The sequence below is a fragment of the Amblyomma mixtum genome, chromosome 3 (assembly GCF_055824585.1).
Source record: "Amblyomma mixtum isolate Tamu chromosome 3, ASM5582458v1, whole genome shotgun sequence".
NCBI lineage: Eukaryota > Metazoa > Arthropoda > Arachnida > Ixodida > Ixodidae > Amblyomma > Amblyomma mixtum.
The window spans coordinates 170,866,611-170,893,732 of NC_143014.1; the positions used below are offsets into that span (position 1 = coordinate 170,866,611).

General features: G+C 45.8%; 1 protein-coding gene across 2 annotated transcripts in view; it reads left to right on the plus strand.

Annotated features, from left to right (window-relative positions):
- Ac76E (adenylate cyclase type 2 Ac76E) overlaps positions 1-27,122 on the plus strand; it is a 508,349-nt gene that overhangs the window by 365,321 nt on the left and 115,906 nt on the right. For both annotated transcript variants that reach the window (XM_089581917.1, XM_089581916.1), the window contains one exon: positions 2,932-3,043. In XM_089581917.1, the coding sequence (XP_089438043.1) occupies positions 2,932-3,043 (112 nt within the window). The remainder of the gene's footprint in view (positions 1-2,931; positions 3,044-27,122) is intronic.

The following is a 27,122-nucleotide window of genomic DNA, read 5'->3' on the forward strand; positions in this document are numbered from 1 at the left end:
TGATGATGCATTTTTATGGCGCTAGGGCATCTGTGGCCTAAGAGCGCCATGGCACCAAGTATATCCGTCTACACAAGGTGGGGTTAAAGACCCATTTCCCAAGCACTTCACCTCAAATAATCCGAGCACCAGGCCAAGGCATAGCTAGTACTTAATATATCACTAGTAGGTACCCGGTGACATTGGGTATGTAATCACTGGTGGGTAACCGGGGAGATTGAGGATCGAGTCCCACACCTCCCGCATGCAAGGCGAATGCTCAAAACACTAGGCCACCGCTGCGGTGTTACTTGAATGGACACACATGTGAAGCTTAAAATGGTATAGGCGTTTTGGGATGATAAAGCGGTAAATACATTAGTACGGCTGAAAAACAACATACTATGCTCCAAAACTCCCGCCTCTATAGCGAGGTGATAAGTTGAAGCCAAAAACGGCTGATAATCACTCAATTTTGCGGCAACATTGCTAATTTGGCAACACTGTCCTACGTTGCCTGGACGCTAAACAACCGCGGTTGCTATTCTAATTGCGAGACAGGCATGCCCTTATTCTGGTACTTGTCAGACCACTGTAAGTATTCAGATACTCGAAATCGACCTGAATTTCTGTTGCAGCTAACGGAACCTTCGGTAAAAATAAACGAGGCTCCCCACGTGCCAGTGCATTGCAAACATGTATCCAACTGAACTGCTTTGATGGAGGCATGGAGCAATTTATCCAGTCCTACAGTCATTAGTACGAATCAATGTTTCTGCGAAACAAGCTCGCATTATTCGTGTGCCATGCTATTTACATTTATGTAGGACGTCGATGTGAGATGAACTGCTACATAGCTCGTTGTGACGTCATTCCAATAGGGCAAACATAATTTAGCTATACCAGGTGTCCCAGCTAAATGTAACCAAGCTTTTAAAAAACACGGGGTGTCCTAGTCGTCTCAAACCAAATGAGGGTTGTTTAGAGTCGCGTGACCTAGTCTGCAGTATTTTTTTCGTTCTTCAAGGTTGACTAATCAGTTAAGCTTAATTAACAAACTTTTTAATTATTGACTTGAGGAACAAAGTGTCAATGGAAAAGTTGTAGATCGCTTTGAGAAACAGCTTACTGAAACATTTGCAGCAAAGTAATATTTACGTAAAGTAGTTTTTTTACCGGCCTTTAACCATAACCCGCACAATAAGAAAAAGCTTTCACATGACAACTGTGCCACTTCAACGTCCCAAGACGCGCCTCAAAGAATAAAATCCGTTTTTTCTGAAGTCCTCTCCTCGATGAGACTTTGGGTGCACATTGGGGCAGAGGAGTGAGCGAGCAGCTGATCACGTGATAACTTTCTTTTAAGGCCAATAAATGAAGCTACATAAATCGTAACTTGACGGAAACCGCACTACTAGCGGTTTTTCGAGGTGGTCTAATACTTTTGCATTAGACCACCTTCGCCTTAGATCTGGTAGCAAAAATTGATGCGACAGTGGTTTGAGCGGCGACGACACGTGCCCGTCTGAGTTGTGAGTGCAGCGACCGTGAGTCCAGGACATAGCCTAAAGTGCATTTTATATCCACGCTCTTCCCCGGCGCGGGACACGTTCGGAAGGGAGGGGGAGGGGAGGCACAACGGCAGCGACAGCGTCGTTCGCTCTCCTTTGTGTTTCTTCGGCGGTAACTGCGTTGCCGGGCGCACATGTATTTACTGTGCGGCTTTCCGGAAAAGGGCGCGCATTCTAGGCCTCCTCCTAATCCCGGTGCGCGGGTCGCGCGAGGCACTGCGTCATTCACTCGCCGGCTCCTCCTTGGACGTCTCGGGCCCAGCGCACGCCGGAGCGCGTACGGGAGCGCGTCGTCGCTGCGAATCTCCCGTGTGGTTCCCCGGCCGGCAACGACGCCAGAAAAGGCGCCGGCGTGCGACGCGCTCCTAAAGCCCCGTCCGGCCGCTTTTGTTTTCCGCCCTACCCTTTCTTGCTTAACGCGGCCCTCTGTGTTTGGTTGGCTGGGTGTTCACCGTTCTTTATAGAAGCTGCGCTCTCGCGAAAAATTCTGAGATGGAACAACCGGAGCACGCCGCTATTTGTTCCTTGCTGAACTCTCGGAGAGATACTAGGTCACTCGCAGGATATGCCTGCATTCCATCCGCGCCGTTTTCATGCATCAAACAAAAGAAGAACCTTGAGCCAATCCTTTTCAAAACAAAGAAGCACTTCAGAACAAAGAAACACACACCCTTTTTCATATCTTTTTTTTTTTGTTACCGTTGCTTTCTTCACTACTTGCAGCGCGGTTCAACGCAGTCGCGTTTCTCGAATTTTTCTTCTCTTAATTTTCGACACAAAAGACTTAAAATGTGACAGTATGAGTCGTGTTTATAGTTTCTTTTTTCACTTTGTATTATTTGTCTTGTGGTTTGCGTGCGTGTATAGAGGGGAAGTATAATGGCAGCGAGTGCTGAAATAGAACTAAGCAGTTACGGTACGCAAGACGACTCTCCAGGTTTTTCATATGGGCGCGTGAGTGCACCATAATGGAGGAACACGGCGCGGAGTCATCAACACACGGTGAAACATAATAAATGACCTACCACCACCATTCGGCTCGCGTCACCTCGCTGGATGTCCCCCATTTCACTTACTGCGTGGTTGAGAACGTGCTGCAATTTTTTTTTTGGCTGTTCTTCGCAATGATTTTTCGCATTCTTTATTGTTGCAAACAATGGGCACAGAAATGCGTCTAGCGACACCTACTCTTTCTAATGTGTGCCTGCGCTGTTTCGCACAGTCTTCGTGTATTTCAGTACAATTTGTTGTTCCCTGGAGCGCGCAAAACAAGTGTTTAACGTTCTTATTTTTACATCTACGCCTCTTTCGCTGCACTTTACCACGACCGTAGATGCGAAGTTTTCACATCATTTTCTTTCACTTCCTGCGTGTCTTGCAGTATCTTGTACGCGGACATCGTCAACTTCACAAGGCTGTCCGAGCAGCTGTCAGCATCTGACCTCGTGCAGACACTCAACGAGCTCTTCGGCCGCTTCGACCAAATAGCGCAGGTAAGCAACAAAGCATGCACTCATTGCAGCCTCTCGCGAAAAAGTGCACTTAATGGTGCATGCAAAAATCAGTAGCGTAGCAGCAAGCCACTGGCTCAGTGTCGTGTTTCCAGCAACGTCTTGCTGAAGCAAAGTGAGATGTTTCTTTATATAGGGTCCTCTGATCAGTGCCTCGTCGTAGCTTTCTTGTGAGCATAGCAAAAATAAAAAAGATCCTCAGAGGAATTCTTTAGAGGTAAAGCTAAAAGCTATTTGTATATAATTAATGAAATGACGTCGAGCTGGCGGATGCAACCGTAAATTTGTGCATTTGCGAGTGCGTTACACTGCCGAGAGTTGCACGACGGAAGTGTGAAGGTGGCTCTGTTCAGTTTCTTTAAGCCTTCCCACAAGACCGTCTAGCATCGCGAGTGCTATTCCCATCGTCGTGTGTCACGTTACAGAGTCATTTGAAGGCGGGCGTTAAACAATTTTCAAGTGGCGATGGGCTTAACAACGGGAACAATTAACCATCATCAAGCTGTTCTTTGTGAAATGCAACCACTCTTGAGTGCAAAAAAAAAAAACGTTGCTGACTAATCAGTAGATGTTAGTTTTGGCGATTTCATGAACAACACGTAGGAAAACGTCCCAAATGCACACAGTCACTTGTTGCCAGTCTGAACTGTGGTGCTTCATTGAGCTCCTCGTGCGGGCATTTTGGGAACTACTGCTCGAGTGCGTAGAGGGGCATGCAAGGAGCTTTGACGTCCTCTGCTACACTGCGGTCGCGGCCGGAGTGAGCTTGATTTGTGTGTCGTACACCAAACGCCGTCGGATACTTCGTCATTCCGGCCGGAATTAATTGCACAGAGCGGCTGAAGAGCTTCGTCCTTCGCAGGGATAGAATGTTGAGCCGGTTGGCGACACATTATCGAAAAAGTTTAACGCCAAAACACAACACGGACAATGATGCACACAATACGAGTGCTGTCCTTCGGATCATAGCTTTTATATCTTCGGTAATGAGGAGCATAGAGCCCTAGAGCCCTTCTCTCTTATCCTCATAACTTTTCTTGTTGCAGCCGACGAAATGTTTAAGTCGGGTGAAAATTTTCTGCAATGGTAATGTCGAAGTTGTTAGTTTCGACATTGGGCAGAACTTTCGATTGGCTGCTTCAATTCGTAACTGTATACATGTGAGCGCCTATGCCGAGTAGTCCGTAGCAAGTCTTCTTGAAATCAGTAATAAACGCAATATCCAAGGTAAAAACTGGAGGATTGAGTTAGTTAAACTATAGTGTTTAGGAATTCATCTTGCCACAAAAATGGTCGCAGACCGCTAATGAATCTTTGCGCGTATTCGTAAGAAAGAAGAAGCAAAGAACGGGGGGGGGCGTCAAGCGGCACAGATCCCGGCTTACGCCACCGCAAATATTTGGCCACAGCTTCGACATAATACCTGCGCGAGGGGACTTTTTAAACCTCTGGAATACGCATTTGCAGTTCACAATCACTGCGATTATCACAGCGCTTTGAACGAGCGTCACGATGAAATTGTCCCGTCTCCTCTTGGTGCGCCGTCGCGGCGTCGCGATGAGCCATCGGCGCTGCACCGCTCACTCGCAGGTGTCATCCATCGAAAACATGACTGCATAGGAGTTGCGACAGTGTCATCTAATGCGCTGCCTGTTGCCAACAGGCACACAGTGTGTTCCGCTGCTCATCATAACGATCACTACTGTATCAGCATCAGGGGCAGTGTTTTGTAAGTTTTTTTTTCTTTCCTTCCTCTTGCCTCTTTTCCAGTGGTCAGGCTCGGTCTTTATAACGGAGCAGGCAAGTGAAATGGCTTGCCTAATATTAAGTCGGGCGTTATGGGGCTAAGAAAAGAAAGGAGAGATACATCTCACAAAATGCGGCCCCTGGAGAAGTAGTCACGGGCATCCGTCGAAGCTCGTCGACTACAGCAAGACGAAAGAAGTAACTGTTCAGTCCCGCCAAACGCCCTCCTTGCCACTTCCCGAATACCCTCGTCCTACCCAGAAAATGGGCATTATGGAGCACATTTGCGTTTCATGGCAAAAAAAAAACGCTTCATTTCTGCAGCCTGAGTGCTATTGGAAGTCAGAGGATACTCGCTTTGCTCCCATGTACTTGGCTTTTCAAGAACTGTATAACAGCGCAGGTTCTGTGAGCAGCCTTGCAAGTTGGTTTATTTGTCGAGAGAAGACTTCTGCTCCCAGCGGCCGAATGGCTCCAAGAGTCTCGTTTTTTACCATGAGATCATTTGTAATTTTATTTAAATGTGCGTTCTGTCGTGCATGGATTTAAGTAAATAAACGTCGCAAGACTTTTCATGTTTGTGGAGGCGCAAAGGAGAGGTACATACGTAGCAGACAGGAAAGAGAAAATTTTACTCATAAGGAAGAACTATTGAACCAACTCTTGGAACATTTTTTGTGAAGGTTTATTTGAACACTAGGGCTCTAACATTATATTTGGATTAACATTGACCAGCCGAAGTTTTTTTCGGGTCTGACGAAGAAATAGATAAAAACCTGAGGCACTTTCGGCCTCAGTTGCTACCTTAGTGCCGTGAGGCGGATGATGGCCAAGAGCGTTTGGCTTTCTGTGCAGGAACTTTAGAAGCCAGAAATATGTGCAGCGACAACGCTTGACTCGTGGGAAAAGAGGCAACCTACCAACGGTGGAGGTGCGCAGAGTTGTCGCATATATTTTCAATTCCTTGCCCTCTCTCGGTGGCACACTGAAGACCAGCTTCCAACAGCTGCCTTGCCCAAAACAAGCGGAAAGTTTCTGTTACTGCAGTGATGACGTAGAGGTAGTAAAATCGCCTCGCGTGCGAAAGTACCACGGTTCGATTCCCGGGGCGGCGCAATTTTCCGCCGAATAAAAAAAACACTTGTCGATGGAATTGAATAACCAGGCCTGAGGGGCTGCCGAATCCTTGCGACCACAGCCGACAACGCACCCACTCACCAGAACGGGATTTGGCCACACTGGTGCAGTACTTCGACACCACCACTTATATGTACACATCAATTAACCCCTGGTCCACGTACAGTCTCCACCGGCTGCGGAGCACCTAAGCATGGCGGTGGTCAGACCTTCGACGCAGCGGAGGGTACTAAGAATCTTTGGCTGCGCATAGGTCTTCACTGGGAACTGAACCTGGCAATGTATAACGCTATAACCTTATCCAGTAAGGCTAGCCTAGCAGTTCCGTTGCAAGAACTATCGGGTAGTAAATGGGATGTCATAGGCTTAGTGAGGTTAGGAGGAGACATGAAGCATATCCAGTGCTAAGGGGTGGACACGTAGTACTATGCTACCGTTGTTTAGTGGATAAGCGAGAACTAGGAGTGTAATTCCTTATGGTTAAGGTTAAAGCTGGCAACATAGAGGAATTCTGTAGCATTAACTAGAGGGTGGCAGCTATCGTAAATAGGCTTAATAAGAGTTGCAAATTGAAGACAAGCATATGCGCCTACATCCAGTCATGAAGAAATATTCTACTTCTTGTGTTACATTTATGTGACACGTAGAACAAATAGCCAGACAACGTGAAGACGTGACATTTAGTTTATGAATTGGCGTACATTTGTTCCTTCCCTGTTTGTAGTTCCTGAACACACGCGTCGAAGCTGAGCTGCATGCTAAAGCCGGTGTTCGATCGGCGTAATTCTTTTTGCATGTTTTGTCAGGAATTAACAAAGCTTATGTTCTCGACGGACGAAGCAGGAAACAGATCTGCTGTTGCACTCCGTTAGACCAGACTTTAAAAGCTCTTACATAAAAATACAGGTGATTTTTTTTGTAGATGTTTCACGACGTTTCACGTTGTACTCTAAAGACAGCAAATACCTGCATCGAAAAACAAAATGAAACGGCTGCCTCAAAAGATCAATAAACAACGCAATGCGGTTCCCGTTATTAAAACTCCAGTTTCTTCGTATAAACCGTACTTTGACTTAAAGAACAAATAATACTGAATGACTAAAAAATAACAAATAATAAAGCGCGTGTTATTGTTCTGGCACAGCTTTCACGCTAGAAAAAGTGAAATAACTGTGCAAGCCTCAAGTGGCTCAAAATTTCAAGAAGTTCCAAATTTTCAGCAAGTGACAAAAATAACGTATAGCTTTTATTCGTCGCCATAAGTCAGACAACACAACATGCAAACGCAGCTGACAGCATTAATCTCTTGATGCGCGGCTGTTGTAATCTGACCGTCTTCGCTGTTCTTTCTCTTCGTAACCAGTATAAACAAACCGCCGCGCTCTTTAATAACACCCACAGCATTTTCTTAATTAAGGGTGGCTAATTAATCTCTAAAGTATCAATCATAGATGGTATATGCAAGAGTAAGCAACATAATTATGGTTAGTTGAGTCTTGATTTTGCTGGAAGTCTTTATGCTACTGGAAAGATCCGAGTGTAACCTAGTGCTATAGCTGCATAGCCACTTCTTCAGGTACCTGGACAGTCCAGGTTTGGAATCGAATTCATTTGTTTGAAATTGAATTCAGAGGAAAGCGTCGAAGAAAATTGAGCAAGTTCAGTATTTATGCGGGCAGCTGACGGTCGATATAGACGCAGACAACGGCTGTTTGGTCAGGACTTGCCGCTCTCTCATTTTAAAGCCATTCCCTTGAAAATACAGACACACGTCTGTAAGTTTTGTTGAGGTATTTCCTTGCATACGCGGAGAGTAAACTGCAATCGTCCAGTTCATCCGAAGGTTTTCTGTCCTTGACACTGCTTTTCTTCACATATAGGCTTCTCTGAATTGGTTGGTCGACAGGGTCTAACGTCTCAAAGCTACTCAGGCTATGAGGGACGCCTTAGTGGATCCGTTTAATTTCTACCACCTGGGGTTCTTTGACGTGCACCGACATATCGCACAGTACACGGGCCTCTAGAATTTTGCCTGCGTCGAAATGCGACCGCCGCGGCCGGGATCGAACCCACGTCTTTCGGGTCAGCAGCCGAGCACCATAACCACTATGTCACCGCGGCAGCCGCTTCCCTGAATTGCTAGCAGCACTTCCTATCAGACCATCCTCATTTACTGAATGCTACAGATGCCCTTTACAGCAGTAACTCCTGGGCACACGCGGGGCCGCCGCGGTGGCTCAGCGGTTATGGTGCTCGGCTGCTGACCCAAAAGACGCGGGTTCGATCCCGGCCGCGGCGGCTAGAATTTCTTTGGAGGAGAAATTCTAGAGGCCCGTGTACTGTGCGATGTCAGTGCACGTTAAAGAACCCCAGGTGGTCGAAATTTCCGGAGCCCTTCACTACGGCGTCTCTCATAGCCTCAGTCGCTTTGGGACGTTAAACCCCATAAAACCAAACCAATCCTGGGCACACGCATAGGCCGTCTGAACGCAAAACACAAGCGCCCCACCGTGGCAGCGGTGCTAAGCAGGAAAGAGGAAGAAGGCTGCGCGACACTTTTAATGCGAAAGCATTATATGGCGCATCAATCAGAAAAGCCGGAATTCCGTCCAAGAGAAGCGGACCTAAAACCCACGTGACCTCATTCCGTCATCGCCAGTGCCTACATTTTTCAGGAAAGAAATAAAAAAAATTTCTCGTGAAGTGGGTTTCGAACTCAGGCGGGCGCGAACAGTTTAGCTTTTCTGGCCACTTCTTAGATCACTGCGGCATCACTGGATTTTTTTTAAACATAGCATTGATTACACTGAAATTATGTTATATTTACACCAACTATTTACAAAGCTTTTAGGAAACGCCACGAAAGACATCCAAAAAATGCAGAGCAAAAGAGCCCTAGACGGGAGGCAAAGCTGATCGCACCACAAAAAGGAAGTGTCAATGTGGTTTAAAGTTGGCCTTTTCATCAGTCATTTGGCAGAAATGGGATTTGTGGGAACAACTGATTCACAGTGCCGGTCCATCATTCTAGTTTTCCATAAGCTGTGTAGTCCAATCAGAACATATCAAGGGGTTCATCAACATATTTCACTCCGGTGAGGTATCGTATGTTATGCGAAGTCGAATAAATTCGCTTTTTCAAGGTCCTTTGCAAGACATCGCAGAACAGATATGCGCCCTTACAATTGATGAAGCAATTATTAATTGTTTCACGATCAACACAGAAGCGGCAGTTCACAGATGACACCAAAATGCCTTTTTTTTCTGAAGCCAAGTCTTCACGGGCAATGTTTTCGTGTGTAGCTTGTAGAAGAAGGTCTTAGTGCACGGTGAAAGTAACATTTTTCGCACCCGCGTAAGCACATCATGTCCTGGTAATTCAAAGTACATTGAGCGGTAAATAGGAGGAGGGGAAAGCTTCGAAATCAATTCTTTGTGCAAGCGAAACTATGAACTCTATTGAAAAACGAACTGCCAGGAAAGGCTTAGCAAAATATACCTGATGCATAAACCCCGTAAACAAGGAGGTCAGAGAAGTTAGAGGATACAATCCGTGGGGGCAAAGCATTAAATAAACTTATCTGCAAAAACGCTCGAAGTATCAGGTGGGAAGTGGCGCGAAAAACAAAGCAGGCAACAATCTGCCGCACATAAAGATAGACTAAACCTAGTCCACCCGCGCTGACAGGCTGGAAAAGATGATCACATCGCATGGGTTCCATGAAACAACCCCAAATAAAAGTTTGAAAGCCCTGTGGAAGCGATCAATAGAAATCGTGGCGCAGTGAATAGTCTGCAAAACATAATAAATTTTTGTCGCTAGATACAAGTTACAGACGGTAACCATGCCGAATGTTGACAGACCATGTGAGACAAATGTCTGAACATAGCGCTGTGCAGCCGATACGCGATCTTTCTAGTAGTTTTCACTGTGCCTGTACGCGCTTAATGTTACGCCAAGGTACTTGGGCGGTAAACATGTCCATGCCACGCCAGCATATACAGCTGGTGTAGATCTCCACAGTACAAACCACAGACCTCAACTCTTGGAACGGTTCATCTAAACACCCGAAACTTAGCCAAACTGCTGAGTTAAGCGAACAACTTCACCCACGCTAGGCTTGTCTGCGCAGTAAAACGCCAGATCATCTGCATAAGCTAATACTGTGAGATCACTATTTAGGATATGGAAATCTCGAATGGCACTACTCTGCAGAATGCTCATACATAGCGGCTCTAAGTAGAGTGCAAACAGAAGTGGCGATAGTGGACATACCTGTTTGATAGACGAAAAGATGGACACGGGTTGTGAAAGAGAACCATTCACACTCAAGCGGGTGGAGTAATTAATGTAACATAGACGTATTCTTTCATAGACAACTGAATCAACATTAGCGTGTTGTACATGTGAGAACATCACCGCAGCACAACACCCCGTATGCATGCTTTCGCATTCACAGCACGTAAGTAGTCTTTAAGTGCCTTTCGTAAATTTTTATCCCTTCAAGATGCCTTCCGCAATGTCTTCTACAGGTGCGTGGGAAACCCGCTTGCCTTTAATCTTGCAGTCTGCTATCCCAGCCTCTGTGTTCGCGCGTCTTTTTGCTGGCCTGCTTAATCTAAAGTGGGTGGCCACTCTCTTCACAATCTTTGAATTGTTTCAATCGTACCTGATGAGTCTTTTCTCGCTCCTCGTCTGATACATGCAGTAGGTGTTATGTTATTTCTTGAATGCCTTTAGTTTCACATACGTCGAACAACCTGCGTGCTCCGGCATTTCACAGCGGCGACCATATACCACCGCGCATGCTCCCATCAGCTCGCAGATGGTCTAGGTAGCTGGCGCACGCGCACACCGAAGCTCATCCGGAGCACGTCGCTCGACAGTTCTAGACAGTCGTTGTGCGCTCTGTGCTATTGTAGACGTATATTGAACCGGCCGAATGCCAGCTACGCATGCGCGCTGGATAGGTGTTTACGAACACCTGCCACTGCGCACACGCAGCTAGTGCACGGCTTTTCAGAGTACGTCTACGCGAGTGTGCCTCCGGTTCACTTTACTGTTTCATTTACATACAATTTCTACGAGAAACGATGACCTGAACAACGCAGATATTCGTTACATGGCTAGCATTTTCTCACGGACATGGATAAAGTACGATGAGAATGACAAGCCTTCATCAGCCGAGGTAATAAGGAGCTGTCAACTATTTGACGACAATTAAGCTGGCTGGTACATACGTTCGATTTACACCACCGCGAACACCATTCCACTGGTTATTCAGGCAGACAGCATTTTGGCTGGCTATGGCTCTTTAACGTGTTGCCGATCATGTTTCCGCCTGCGCTATTTGTCCTCGACCTAATTCGTAATTCAGGAGCCTTAGGTATAATGTATACGCATTGTCTGATGAACTAAAACCTTAGAGTAAACACACGCATGCACTTGAGCAAGGTGAGGGATTTGTCTTCGGAGCCTTCTGTATATCCATTTCTCTCCACTGAAAAAAAAAAAAAAAATTTCAACAAGTCTACTTCGTCCAATATCCCTTTATGTGCTGCAGTTGTTTTAAAAAATATAATTTTACACATAGGAGTTATCTCGATGAATTGGTCAGTGCCATGCATACGGCGACCGACAAGAATATTGCGCGAAAAAAAATTCATCTGACCAAATATTAAGGGCATATTTCCTCACCTTACACGTTCTACGTGCTATAAACGTGTCCAATTCTTGCTTTGTCTGCTTTTAAAAAAATTGCGCTAATATATTAACAAGGCAAAAAACTGTCCATTTGAGTTTTGCTTCTAGCGTCTCAATTTATAACGCATGCAGATTTGGGAGGATTCAGCAAAGGAAACATTTCTGGAACAAAGCAAAAGCCTGTTCTTGCGCCTCAAAACCTGTGTAATAGTTAACGACTGTTTATGTTTTCGAGATTAAAAGCAAGCGTGAATTTCGCAGGTGCAGTAGGTCATGCTCCTACAAGCCTTACTTTGGGGGCACTGCAAGCATGACTCTATTGCCGTGATGAACGAAGGTCATAATTCGTTATATCGCGATAAGACACAGGCGTGGGGACGACACAGCAAGCTTCTACAGCAGACGAATCGGGCTGAAAACATCCTCTCCATTTATTCGATATTAGAAGTTGTTCCATTGAGTGTCATTCAAGAAAATAGAGCATCAGTACAAACTCGTGAGTGAATTAACGCATGTTTATTGTCTCGATTGGCTATTAGTTCTAAAGGGAAATAAGGGAAAGTACAAATTAGAACAAATATCTGCGTGTCGTGTGCGGCGCAATGCGAAATTTGCGGCTGGTATGGCTTTTAACGGCGTGACATCTGCGACAGCTTCGACGTGCCTACCTCCGCCCCTTCAGTGCACCCGCTGCAGTCAAAAATCAGGGTCAGAATATCAATGATAAAAAAAAAAAACAAACTCGTCGGTACAACCGTTAACGACATGCTTGCCGGGATAGTTAAGTGATCGTGAAGCACAGTCTACAACTGTACAGAAATACAGCAAAATTCCTTGGGCATGAAAAAACCTATGAAATCTCTAAAAGAACAAAACTGGTTTGGTTTGGTTTATGGGGTTTAACGTCCCAAAGCGACTAAGGCTATGACAGACGCCGTAGTGAAGGGCTCCGGAAATTTCGACCACCTGGGGTTCTTTTACGTGCACTGACATCGCACAGTACACGGGCCTCTAGAATTTCTCCTCCAAAGAAATTCAACCGCCGCGGCCGGGATCGAACCCGCGTCTTTCGGTTCAGCAGCCGAGCACCATAGCCACTGAGCCACCGCGGCGGCAAAAGAACAAAACTATACAATCACTAGAAATCATTAGGATTAAATTTTTCATAATGCTTTCACAATCAAGCACAAACACTGAAGCAAGAGAAAAACAAAAGTGCACTTGGTTAGAGCGCTCGGCTATTGAGCTGGAGTTCCCGGGTTCAAACCCAGCCGTGGCTGCCGCATTTGTATGGAGGCAAAACGCAAAGGAGCCCATGTGCTGTGCGATGTCAGTGCGCGTTAATGATCCCCTGGTGGTCGAAATTATTCCAGAGCCCTCCACTGCTGCACCTCTTTCTTCTTTCACTTTCACCTTCCTCCCTTCCCTTACGGTGCGGTTCGGGTGTCCACCGAGATGTGAGACAATTACTCTGCCATTTGCTTGCACGAAAAAAAAAAAAACATTTGGAATTTTTTGCTTACTGCTGTTAAAGTGATGCTCATTTTATTCACTGTAAACAGCGAGCAACTCCTTAGTGATGATGCCTCTCAACCTTCCTTAAGGGTTCACTATAGGAGCCTCGCGGTGGTATCTGCGGGCAAAATTGTCAACACACGCGGTGCATTTCGTCGCCTGGCATTGCCGACAAAATACTCGCTCTTTATTCGTGCATCGGGCGTTTTCTGCCACGGTTTGCCGTCTATCCTGCCCAGTGAGCCAACAACATGTTACTTTACATAAGCTACGGCAGTCAAAACAGCATTGCGTTAAGCAAATTAAAGCGTGTACTGCAAAACAAGGAAGTAATGAGCCGTAAGTGGATTTTCCGTCCTCATCCGACTGCCTGAATCCACCTCTGCAGCCGCTCTTTTTCGCGCGCCCACGATAGTAACAAGTAGAAAGCACTCTTGTCGTGGCCCCCTTCAATGTGGCACTGGCAAACGCCGCGATATGCCGTCGGTTTGGGCGTTTCTATCGGTCGGCCTTCCGCCCATCTAGCGGACTAGCAATCTTCATCCCATACTGTAAGTGTGGCGACGATAGTGGTCGGGGGTAGTGATAGTCACATTTCTCTGGAACATTCCATACTGGCCCAGGGGCATATTTTTTTAGTAAAAGGACGGAGTTTTTGAATGCTAATATAACACATTTTCAGTTTAAGACAACTCGACATTCAGCTGGTAATATAGTAGCAATGACCTTGTGTTGAATAAAAATACTGTTCACTATAAGTTTGCGGGATGTTTTCAACCGCAGGCTTTTTATAGTTTGCCATGCGAAGGGTCGCGCTCAGCGTCGTCGGAAAATCACTTAGCAAATCATGAATAGGTGTTGAAAGCAGACGGAGTAATGGTACGGCGGACGTCATTATGTTTAGCACAAGGCTTCACTCCTTTAACGGGTTAATTTCTTCATTATTTTTAGTCGATTTAGTTAAACATCTAGTCTTTCCTCTTTTTTTCACCCTCTCTTTGTCTCTTTCCCAAGAGTGACTGAATTTCTGAGACAGTGGCCTCAGAACCTTAATTTAAAAGTCGAACTCTATTGTGTGTCTTCAATACGCTGCTAAAAAATCCTTATTTGAAAGAAGCGAGAAGGCATATCCATTGTGAGTCTGACACATATCTGCAATCTATGCTCATATATTTTGCCATGTGGGCCCAGGAAGCAGTTGCTTCTGGCAGAACGTAGTACGTCCAATGTGTCTATTGTTGAACATAGACAATAGGTACCACTGTTACTTTTATATTTCTCAAATGTAGCATAAAGCCGTGCATCGCGTGTTGTAAGGTTATTTTGTGATTAGCTATCACTGCATTTCATTTCATTTCATTTCATTTATTTTACCCTCAGGGCTTTCAGTTCCACTAACTTCTGCTGCCTATAATTGTACTGCTAAAGAAAAAGCTTTTTGCCGAACTGCATAATGGCCTCTAACCAGTAAATAAAAAGTCATTATGTCCGACATTATGGCAGGTGTGATGATAGAATTGGAGGCTGAACCGACGATGTGAACCAGTTATTTCAAAGAATTTGTATTAAGAGGAAAATATGATGTGAATAGTTCAGTTCAATAATACTGACGCGACGCAGGGTTGCACAGTGTTATCGGCCGACCGCTGACCGAAACATGAAAACGACCGACAACTGGGAAACGTTATGATTGTGATGGAAAGGTTTTATTTTACATTGATTAATAATGCATGGCACTGCCACCCGTTGAGAAATTAAGTTCATTTCGGCGCAGGGAATTATGTGAAACGAAATGAAGCGATGTGCCGCAGTGGAAACCCGATGCTAATTGTATATCCCACCACTCTAAACTCGTATCACTACACGTAACCTAATAGCCGTTAAATGCACCGCGATTTTTTTTTTTCTTACAAAAGGTGCTTTTATACAAGGTCTGTTCTGAAAGTAGTAGGACTGGTTTTTTCCTGGGCGAACGGGCGGACGAGAGGTGGTCTGCGCGTGCAGGATCGTTGAAGGGGGATATTGGGAATGCTGGGGAAAATCGGCAGTCGGCTCTCGGCCGTTGAAGAGAGGAGGTCGCTTGTACTGTGAACCCCTGTCGAAACGTCTCGTCACGCAGAATCATCGAGCGTTTACTGGATCAGCGATACGCGATCAAATTTTGAGTAAATCTTGGTAAAACGGGCAAAGAGACTCACAACATGATTAAGGAGGCCTACGGTGACGCTTCCATGGGTAGATCAGGTGTTTTTTGAGTGGCACAAGCTGTTCCGAGAAGGTAAGGAAACAGTGGAAGAAGACGACTGCTCCAGACGCCCTTCGACCAGCAAGACCAACGAAAATGTGTAGCGAGTGAAACATTTACTTAACAGTGATCGTAGAATGAGTATCAGAATGATTTCTGATGACTTCAGCATTCCTCAAACCCAAGTTTTTGGGATCGTGACAGAAAACTTATCCATGAGGAAAGCGTGCGCGAAGTTGGTGCCGGGAGTGTTGTCAGAGGAGGAAAAGGCCAACCGGTAGGGTCTTCTTCATCATGTGAATGAGGACCCCGATTTTTTGCCCAGCACAAGGCGGCAACGCTGCCTCTGCACCCCTACAGTCTCGACTTGGCCCCGCCAGACTTTTTTCTATTCCCGAGAATAAAATCGACGCTCAAGGGGAAACATCATGGATCGGTAGAGGTGGTTCAACAGGCCGTGACGAGGAAGCTAAACAGCATTCCGGTCCAGGCGTTCCTGGAGGCGTACGAAAACTGGAAAACTCATTAGCAGCAGCGTGTAGGTGCGGAAGGGTGCTACCTTGAAAAATTGTAATCGTTTGTACTATTCTCTTGAATAAATTTTGTTTTAAAAAATGAGTCATACTACTTTCAGAACAGACCATGTATTTTGTTAACGTCTCTCTCCTTCAGGGTTTTAAAACTAATGAAAGCCACATTGCAGTGAGCTGTTTTGAGATATATTTAGTAAAAAGAGATTAAGCTCCCTGTGGAATTCGGGGCATATAGAAAGTACTATCACCGTCAGCAGAAGATTAAAGTTTGAATTTTAAACTCTCACGCTATGAATAAAACAAACAACATAGTTTCTGGAACTGTTTTTGTAGTGAGGGAAACAACGAATCATATAGCACATTGGCATATCACGCCCAACGAAACAAATAAGACAACGCTTTGCGTCAACGAAGGCTACGAAGGTATGAATAATAACTTTACCGATATTGAAAGCCCTTGTAAGCTTTTCGTATTGTTGGTTCCAAACTAGCTCGTGACTGTTTAAAAGTAAAATGCGCTAAACACTCAGCACGCGCAGCCTCACAAAGGCTGCACTAAACGAACATCAGCGTGATGACTTATTAACGCTCTTAATTAATTGCTTCACAAAAATAGCTGCCTCGGCGCACAATATGCTCCAACATAAATCGCACGAGTGATAAGTACCGAACCAGCAAAAAAAAATTGTTTTTACAGTTGCTACTCCCACTAAGAGCGTTTTTATTTTGCTCATTTGCGCAGTTTGCAAGCTATGCTTAAAAACAACCCTGAACAGTAATCTGACGCTCCGATTTCTAACCTGCTCCGCGTCGCCGCAGTGGTACAGTGGATACGGTGCTCGGCTGCTGACCCGAAAGACACGGGCTCGATCCCGGCCGCGGCGGTCGAATTTCGATGGAGGCGAAATTCTAGAGGCCCGTGTACTGTGCGATGTCAGTGATGTCAGAACCGCAGGTAGTCGAAATTTCTGTAGCCCTTGACTACGACGTCCCTCATGACCTGAGTTACTTTGGGCCGTTTAAACCCCCATAAACCAAACCAAACTACTCCATTACGCAAACATTTGTATGGCGAACGCAATTTAACTGTGTTACTCTGCGATGCGGGTGAACTACTTTGTTCTACAGTTTTTTCCATGTTAACTGAAGAACCCGACATGTAGCGCTGCAACTTTTGTAACGTACAAGAAGCGTAACTTTTATTTAGTAATTTCCGACCGAACATTCAACATTCTATCTTCATCGCACAGCCAAATGAACGGAACCTTTAAAACTAACTTCATCACGTGGCAGCGACGGCACTAATCCGAGAACTGTAAATACAATGTTAACATTATTGTAAGCGCTCGTCTTCTGTGCACATTTCAGCACTCTCTTTTGACTGACGGAAAAAAATGGCGGAAAAAATTTCAACATTTTAATGCCGAAAAAAAAACTGTTCAGATAGATACGATGGTGTACCTGTGTCATGATCATATCCATCACTATAGCGTTCCATTCAAAACAATGGAGCGTGTAATTTCCTCACAAGCCGTAAAATTTTTACAGCCAGTTGAGTTTGTGTTTTTGTACTAACCAAAACAGTTATCCAAATGAGTTGGGCTGAATTGCCCTTACATCTCAGATTGCTGATGGCTGAAGCAGTGATATTAATGTACCCTTGGGCGGAACATTCCTAAGCTTTGAGAAAGTCATCGAAAAGGTCGCTCACAAAAAGCTGTTAGGTTCTTATGTTCAAGCCCCAGATTCTACGTTCTCGATTAATATATACTGTCTTTCTAGCCGTCAGAAGCTTCAACGGTCTACTAATCAGTCGTGTTTTATACCCCCTGTAGCCTCAAGCAGCGTGCTGTTTAGGACGTTTCCTGTTTTCACCTTATAAAAAACATCCCCTGTGCCCCTTGGTTTCTGCGGCTGTTGGCTTCTTTCATATTTATAACGAGCCCCTCATTCCCTTCCCTTGTTTGCTTAATTGCTTAGCGAGGGCCTCGGTTCTGGCAGCCTTGACGCCATAGGAAGCATAAGAGGGTTCTCACGCAGCTTTCACCCTCTCCGTTCGATGACGTTCTACGTCACACCTGCGGTAACTCAGGACGTTCTACGTCCGCCGCTTATGAACGTGGGTGGCGCTGATGAACACTCTCAAAGTTAGGTTACTTGTAAACATAAATACCCCCGAAAGCAGAAGATTTGACAGCCGTCGCCGTAGCTCAGAGGTAGAGCACCGGACGCGTAATTCGGAGGTCGTGGGTTCGGATCCCACCGGCGGCAGTGGTTGTTTTTTCTTCTGCTTTTCTAATCAATTAGCTTTAAGCGATAGCATATTCAGTAATATTCTAAATTGACCAACACCACAAAATAAATAAATTTAAAAAAAAAAAAAAAACATCCCCTGTGCCCCTTGGTTTCTGCGGCTGTTGGCTTCTTTCATATTTATAACGAGCCCCTCATTCCCTTCCCTTGTTTGCTTAATTGCTTAGCGAGGGCCTCGGTTCTGGCAGCCTTGACGCCATAGGAAGCATAAGAGGGTTCTCACGCAGCTTTCACCCTCTCCGTTCGATGACGTTCTACGTCACACCTGCGGTAACTCAGGACGTTCTACGTCCGCCGCTTATGAACGTGGGTGGCGCTGATGAACACTCTCAAAGTTAGGTTACTTGTAAACATAAATACCCCCGAAAGCAGAAGATTTGACAGCCGTCGCCGTAGCTCAGAGGTAGAGCACCGGACGCGTAATTCGGAGGTCGTGGGTTCGGATCCCACCGGCGGCAGTGGTTGTTTTTTCTTCTGCTTTTCTAATCAATTAGCTTTAAGCGATAGCATATTCAGTAATATTCTAAATTGACCAACACCACAAAATAAATAAATTTAAAAAAAAAAAAAAAAAAACATCCCCTGTGCCCCTTGGTTTCTGCGGCTGTTGGCTTCTTTCATATTTATAACGAGCCCCTCATTCCCTTCCCTTGTTTGCTTAATTGCTTAGCGAGGGCCTCGGTTCTGGCAGCCTTGACGCCATAGGAAGCATAAGAGGGTTCTCACGCAGCTTTCACCCTCTCCGTTCGATGACGTTCTACGTCACACCTGCGGTAACTCAGGACGTTCTACGTCCGCCGCTTATGAACGTGGGTGGCGCTGATGAACACTCTCAAAGTTAGGTTACTTGTAAACATAAATACCCCCGAAAGCAGAAGATTTGACAGCCGTCGCCGTAGCTCAGAGGTAGAGCACCGGACGCGTAATTCGGAGGTCGTGGGTTCGGATCCCACCGGCGGCAGTGGTTGTTTTTTCTTCTGCTTTTCTAATCAATTAGCTTTAAGCGATAGCATATTCAGTAATATTCTAAATTGACCAACACCACAAAATAAATAAATTTAAAAAAAAAAAAAAAAACATCCCCTGTGCCCCTTGGTTTCTGCGGCTGTTGGCTTCTTTCATATTTATAACGAGCCCCTCATTCCCTTCCCTTGTTTGCTTAATTGCTTAGCGAGGGCCTCGGTTCTGGCAGCCTTGACGCCATAGGAAGCATAAGAGGGTTCTCACGCAGCTTTCACCCTCTCCGTTCGATGACGTTCTACGTCACACCTGCGGTAACTCAGGACGTTCTACGTCCGCCGCTTATGAACGTGGGTGGCGCTGATGAACACTCTCAAAGTTAGGTTACTTGTAAACATAAATACCCCCGAAAGCAGAAGATTTGACAGCCGTCGCCGTAGCTCAGAGGTAGAGCACCGGACGCGTAATTCGGAGGTCGTGGGTTCGGATCCCACCGGCGGCAGTGGTTGTTTTTTCTTCTGCTTTTCTAATCAATTAGCTTTAAGCGATAGCATATTCAGTAATATTCTAAATTGACCAACACCACAAAATAAATAAATTTAAAAAAAAAAAAAAAAAACATCCCCTGTGCCCCTTGGTTTCTGCGGCTGTTGGCTTCTTTCATATTTATAACGAGCCCCTCATTCCCTTCCCTTGTTTGCTTAATTGCTTAGCGAGGGCCTCGGTTCTGGCAGCCTTGACGCCATAGGAAGCATAAGAGGGTTCTCACGCAGCTTTCACCCTCTCCGTTCGATGACGTTCTACGTCACACCTGCGGTAACTCAGGACGTTCTACGTCCGCCGCTTATGAACGTGGGTGGCGCTGATGAACACTCTCAAAGTTAGGTTACTTGTAAACATAAATACCCCCGAAAGCAGAAGATTTGACAGCCGTCGCCGTAGCTCAGAGGTAGAGCACCGGACGCGTAATTCGGAGGTCGTGGGTTCGGATCCCACCGGCGGCAGTGGTTGTTTTTTCTTCTGCTTTTCTAATCAATTAGCTTTAAGCGATAGCATATTCAGTAATATTCTAAATTGACCAACACCACAAAATAAATAAATTTAAAAAAAAAAAAAAAAAAAAACATCCCCTGTGCCCCTTGGTTTCTGCGGCTGTTGGCTTCTTTCATATTTATAACGAGCCCCTCATTCCCTTCCCTTGTTTGCTTAATTGCTTAGCGAGGGCCTCGGTTCTGGCAGCCTTGACGCCATAGGAAGCATAAGAGGGTTCTCACGCAGCTTTCACCCTCTCCGTTCGATGACGTTCTACGTCACACCTGCGGTAACTCAGGACGTTCTACGTCCGCCGCTTATGAACGTGGGTGGCGCTGATGAACACTCTCAAAGTTAGGTTACTTGTAAACATAAATACCCCCGAAAGCAGAAGATTTGACAGCCGTCGCCGTAGCTCAGAGGTAGAGCACCGGACGCGTAATTCGGAGGTCGTGGGTTCGGATCCCACCGGCGGCAGTGGTTGTTTTTTCTTCTGCTTTTCTAATCAATTAGCTTTAAGCGATAGCATATTCAGTAATATTCTAAATTGACCAACACCACAAAATAAATAAATTTAAAAAAAAAAAAAAAACATCCCCTGTGCCCCTTGGTTTCTGCGGCTGTTGGCTTCTTTCATATTTATAACGAGCCCCTCATTCCCTTCCCTTGTTTGCTTCATCTCCTAAGTAGTCTGTCGCTGAATGCTAGGTTGCTACCCGGAGACTGCATATCCTCCGAGGTATATGACTAACGCCACTAGTTCTTATTGTTGTGAATATCTCTTTATGCTTGCTGAACAATTTGGCACCATATGGCTGATGTACAGGATATCCAAGTGATAGCAAAACATCATTGATTTCACTTCTAAATCTACAGGCATTTTCCGCATCAACCTACACTATATTCGGTTTAGTAATGATCACTCTCTGCTCATACAAATATTTGCCATTAATTGACCATCCTAGAACATTAATGCGACCAGCGATCCTAACCTTGTACTTATTTATCTAAGGCTTGCGATTTCTCCGGCTTTTGTATGACTGCTCGGCTGTTTAATTCTAGGCCGTCTGAATTTCGGTTATGCCTGCACAATTTGGCACCCCCGTTTAACAATCATTTCTAAAAATAATTCTAACCCGTTCTAGAAATATTGCAGCAACGTCTCTATTTCGCATCTCGCCAAAGCAGGGGGGGGGGGGGGGGGGGGGGCTTTTAATTAAATTAGAAAAATGAATAAAACATGACAGCAATTGTAGGAGCAACAAAACAAAGCTTCAAGCTCCACAGAATATTTCGATTCAAATACATTGGAAGGAAGGAAGTTCCACTCACGACAGTCTTCGGTGAAAAAAGTCGGCTGGGGCACCTAAGTCTACTTACATGTGAAAGAACGTAAGATCACATGCTCACTTGGTGAACGCAGTCGCCGCGCGCTGAGAAGTGGTGTAACTAAATGCCACGCAGCTGGAAATTCTACCTCTGCATGGCTCTACGTAGCCGCCATCGCGACGCCGCTGCACCCATTCTGGTCTGCGCGCTAAGTCCGTGAAGGCAGTCGCCGCAGTACCGCGGCCCGCGCTCCGCCTTAAGGGTATGACGCGATAGCTAATGGGTTAATGCCCATATACGCCTAAATGGTCATTCTCGACTTTGCAATGATAGATCCCAGGTCTGGTAATCCTCATGCCACTCCTGGCGCAGAGGTGCAGCGGTTAAGCGGTGCACCACTTCTCTGACATGACAGGTGCTGCCACCGGTGAGACTTGTACGATCCAAGTTGTCCCGAGCAGCCTCGCGCGACTAATCATTTATTTAACCGCCACCTGCCAGGCTGAACGACGACGCCATCTTTTATGGGTACCATCAAGTGTCGCCCCCCCCCCTACACACACACACGCACGCACGCACGCACGCACGCACGCACGCACGGGTTTTCGCTCATGGGGCAAGTAAGGCCTTGAAAAGTGTACTTGAACTCATTTGCTCTTGCTAAAGCTGGGGCTAACGAGTGCTATTTACATGTCGCGTTCTGATACTTGTGAGTTTCATAGCATTCAATAGACTTTTTTAAGATGTCCAGAAATCTACCAAATGTCTACCAGCAGCATCGACTTGACATTTGTCACAAGTTCATTCGCCCACAACTTTGGCTGGTGCACTGATTTGGAGACACGCGGAAGCGACCATTACCCAATCCTCATATCGGCTTTCCATGCGCAGAGGAACCCAAAGAAATTCCTTACAAAATCTACAGACTGGGACGCATACAAGGGCGCTGTAAGCAGAGGAATTACTGCGGCAACTCGCAATGAGGAATTAGCATCAACAATAGCGTATTGCCTGAGAGCGAGTACACAAATTACAACTAAAAATGATAGCCTACCTTCAAATGATGACACATTTCAAAGGCTCTGCGCTATACGCCGGCGAGCTGAAAGGAAAGCTCTGCGCACAAAAAGCCTCGATGACCTACGTGCATGCCGAAGGGCACAACGTCACATTCGACGCTATATGGATAAACTCAGTCGGCAAAAGTGGCGTGACTTTTGTTCTACGCTGGATGTGCGCCAACCAGTAACCAATATTTGGCGGATAGTTAGAGGTATGCGCACGCCACCTCAACAACTCCACCCCTTCGCTGCACTCTCCCTTCACGAACAAAAATCTATAAAAGAAGTCTCAGAAGAATACTGCAGGCTACTGTCGACAGGGTCAGGGCATTCGACACTCTCCGCAAATGGTCAATCAGGCATCCCAAAGGCGGCAGTGCCAGCGTTAGACCTGCCTTTCACAATGGAAGAACTATCCACAGCTATCGCGGAGACAAATAGACACACGTCTCCGGGTCATGATGAAGTGACCTATGAAGCCATTGCAAAGCTACCCCACACCTCCCGTCTTCAACTCCTGGAGTATTACAATTCTTCCTGGATGACTGGTGAGGTCCCCACGGAATGGAAGCTGGCGAAAATTGTGCCTGTTTTGAAACCCTGTAAGCAGCCAACAAGCTACGCATCATTCCGGCCCATTGCCCTACTGAGCTGCGTAGGTAAGCTCATGGAGCGCATGATCTGCAAACGCATAACTTGGTTCCTAGAAAGCCGAAATGAGTTCCCCCAAGAAATGAACGGGTTCCGTCAAAACAGGTCTGCGACTGACAATATCATCTCCCTCGTCTCATCAATTGAGGAGTACCTTCATGCTGGGTACATCCCGACAGCCGTTTTCGTAGACATCAAGGGCGCCTTTGACTCTGTCTTTCACCATGCAATACTCGCCGCCTTTGCCAGTCTTGGCCTTGGAGGAAAGCTATACAAATGGATTGGGCATTATTTGAAAGAACGGCAAATTTTTATGACCACTCCAAACGGTCCAACACGCTTTCACGCAGTAGAGAGGGGCGTACCACAGGGAGCGGTGCTCAGCCCTCTCCTGTTCAATATTGCCCTTATACACATAAGAAGAAACCTTCCGCGAGGGGTCCGTATAACAATTTATGCTGATGATATCTGCATCTGGACCGCATCACGTTCGCGCTATATCACCCAACAACGTCTACAGAGAGCGCTATTGCACATTTCGATGTACCTGGCTTCCAGAGGTCTTCGTCTCTCGCCAGAAAAGAGTGTTGCAATGGCGTTTACAAGAAAAACGATGACCCGATATCCGCTGCTCCTAGGCGGACGATCGCTACCATATGTACAATCTCAGCGATTCCTGGGTGTTGTAATCGACTATAATCTGTCATGGACACCTCAGATCAAAAAACTCCGCGAGAGGATCACTGCAGCATCGCAAGTGTTTAGGTTCATGGCGGGAACAAGGTGGGGTAGCAACTGCCGATCAATGCTTCTGCTTGAAAAAGCCTACGTTGAAGGAACCTTGCGCTACTGTCTACCAGTGTTTCAAAGATTATCTACATCAAGCAATAAGTCTCTCGTTGCCGCACGGAACAACTTGGCCTCCCAACTTGGCCTCTTGGCCTCCCAAAGGGTTCCTCTGCATCAGGAACAGTAGCGGAGGCAGGATGTCTCCCACTAGAGGTGATTGCCGCCCAGGAAACTATGCGTAGCCATCTCCGCCATGTTCTTCAAGGGAAGAAGCACTTCCTGCACCGTGTCCACCTAACTCACAGCAACTCTAGCTTTGGCCAGGCAGTGCAGCTCCTACCCATCCCTACTATTAATCAGCCACAGAAACTACTACCTCTGACCTTTCCTCCATGGACACTCTCTCCTCTAAAGGTGAAGAAGTTTGTTCCAGGTGTGAATGCAAAGAGCCGCATGCCACAGGCAGCTCTTCTGCAAACTACTCTCGCCTACTTAACGGAGGAATATAGGCAGCACACCCATATCTTCACCGATGGTTCAACTACTAAAGAAACCTCTTCATGTGGCCTTTATGTGCCCTCAATAGGCCATGCCCTTTCTTACCGGCTGCAGCGGAGGACATCCTCTACGACAGCTGAGCTTCACGGCATTAAGGAAGTTGTTTCTTACATCCTGCGCCGAACCGCCGACCGTTGGGTTATCTTCACCGATTCGAAAGCATCTCTTCAGATCCTGGCCAACCTGCTGAAGAAAACGAATCACCAGCCAGTTTCCCTGGGCATCGGATATCTACATCATATAGCTATTGCCGCAGGCCACTGCATAACATTTTAGTGGGTACCTGCTCACTGTGGCATTCAGGCTAATGAAAAAGCAGATGAAGCGGCCCGTAAGGGCCACCAACATCGGAGATACATTAGAACTTTTTTTACGAAATCTGATGCGTCCCAGGTGGCCAAACGTTTTGCTTCCGAAGAAATGTATCGGCTTTGGAGTTTGCCGACATATCAGTACCAATTTCTTCACTCAATCGACCCACATCTTAGATCAAGACTCTCACCCAGAATTCCTCGACATCTGGAAACACTTTATCATCGACTTCGTCTTAATGCTGCTTATACAAACGGCTTACGATACCGTTTTAGACAAATGGACAGTCCGCACTGTGACAACTGTGCCGCGATAGAAACTGTGGAGCATATCTTGCTTGAGTGCCCTGCATATGCCAACGAGCGTGCGTACTATGAACATTGCATGCAGAAGCTCTGCTCAGTGCCCCTTACAATGGGCAAAGTTTTAGGTCCCTTAGCCTGCCTTAGGCAACAGAGACTTGCAATGACTTTTCTATTCACATATTTAAAAGACATTGGACATCTTGATAAGCTTTAAACTCACTTGCACGTCACCTTCATGCATTCTTCATGCAGTGAACTTCGTCAGCCCATTTGACGGACTATGCACTCCATCACTCCATAGGTTACATCAATTCTCGCCATTGCATCCTTAGTACCCATTTCATGGCCGCATTTTATCTTCGTTTTTTTTTACCTCTTCCACTCTGCTCTCCTTCTGTCTTTATCTCCCAAATTCCCCTCCCTACGCAGAGTAGCATGCCAGCGATTTTTAAGCGCCGGCTAAATTCTCTGCTCTTCATTAAAGAGTCTCTCTCTCTCTCCAGAAATCTAACTGTGAATCAGTTAGACAGCTTACTTTCCTCCGCAATTTTAAAATTTGTACCTGTAGTCAGTGAATCAATCCTTCTATATTTACTATATTGACAGTACGAATACCTGCCTTGTTCTGAACGCTGTCCAGTTGAACGATATCTTAATACACGGATCCCACACCGTTAAACCATGTTCAAGTGTAGACCTTACGCAAGAATTGCGCGCAGTGGTCGTGCTACTGGTGGAAGCATTTCTAAGTTTTCTTAAAATCCACAAGTTATTTAATTTCGAAGTACAAGCTGAGAGATAAGTGAGGATCAAAAAAGTTTGTTAATGAGGATTGCTCCGAGGAACCTATAGCTCTCAACCTCTTAATTAGGGCATTCATGAAATATATCATTATGTAGTCGAGGCAATGTTTTCCTTGTGCTAGGCAGCAGTGCAGTTTTATCTTAGTCTGCCTCCATACCCCGACGCTCACACTATCCTGCGATTACCGCAACTGATCTCTTCAAATATGGTCATTTTCAGGTAGTACCTCGTTTTAAAACAACGCACTAGTCAGAAAAACACCCTTTCAACATCTACGAAGTCATTCACGTAGGTTAAGAACGACACAGGTCCTAAGACTGCCTTCAAGAACACCTGAAGTCGCATTAAGCATGCCTCAGCAAGAATTCCGGATCACAATAAATGGTTGCCTATCTTTCAAGATTAGCGCGGGTTCTCAGAATGACGTTACTGGGAAGGCCTATCATTTCCAGTTTATTTACTGACACTTTTACACTTTTAAATACTGACCCTTTGACTAATGACCGACAGACTGACTAATGACCGACGCTTTGAGAGATTGACAAAGGCTTGCTGCGCTTACTAACGCCAAAATAATGACTAAACATAAAATGAGAGATGTTTCTCAGAAAAAGCTGCCTTTCACAACACACAATGCAAGCTTATCTCGACGTAACGCATTGAAATTCAACCCCTTACGTAAAGTTTCACCGTTACTTCGTCATTGATAGGCGTGGTCTTATACCGCAGGAGGGTTAAATGGAAAAATTACGGAGATGTTTACAACTCACTGACTGCCCCTGTACAGTGAAGCGATCGCCACCCAGTTATCGGAAAATTACGCTAGTTCTGTATTCTGAGATAATCGTTTATATTCAGCGCCTTGCTCATTATGCGAAGTGAACGTCAGCAACCGTTGTAACTGCTGACTCGTCTACAAACGAAAATGTGCTTATTACAGCCCCTGATGGTCGGCAGCGACCACCCACTACTCTACTGCGGAGAAAGAGGCGCTGCTTATTCGACAATTGATTGAGCCGCAGATCATGATTCGGTTGACGTTTCAGATGCGTGTACGGCAAACGGCT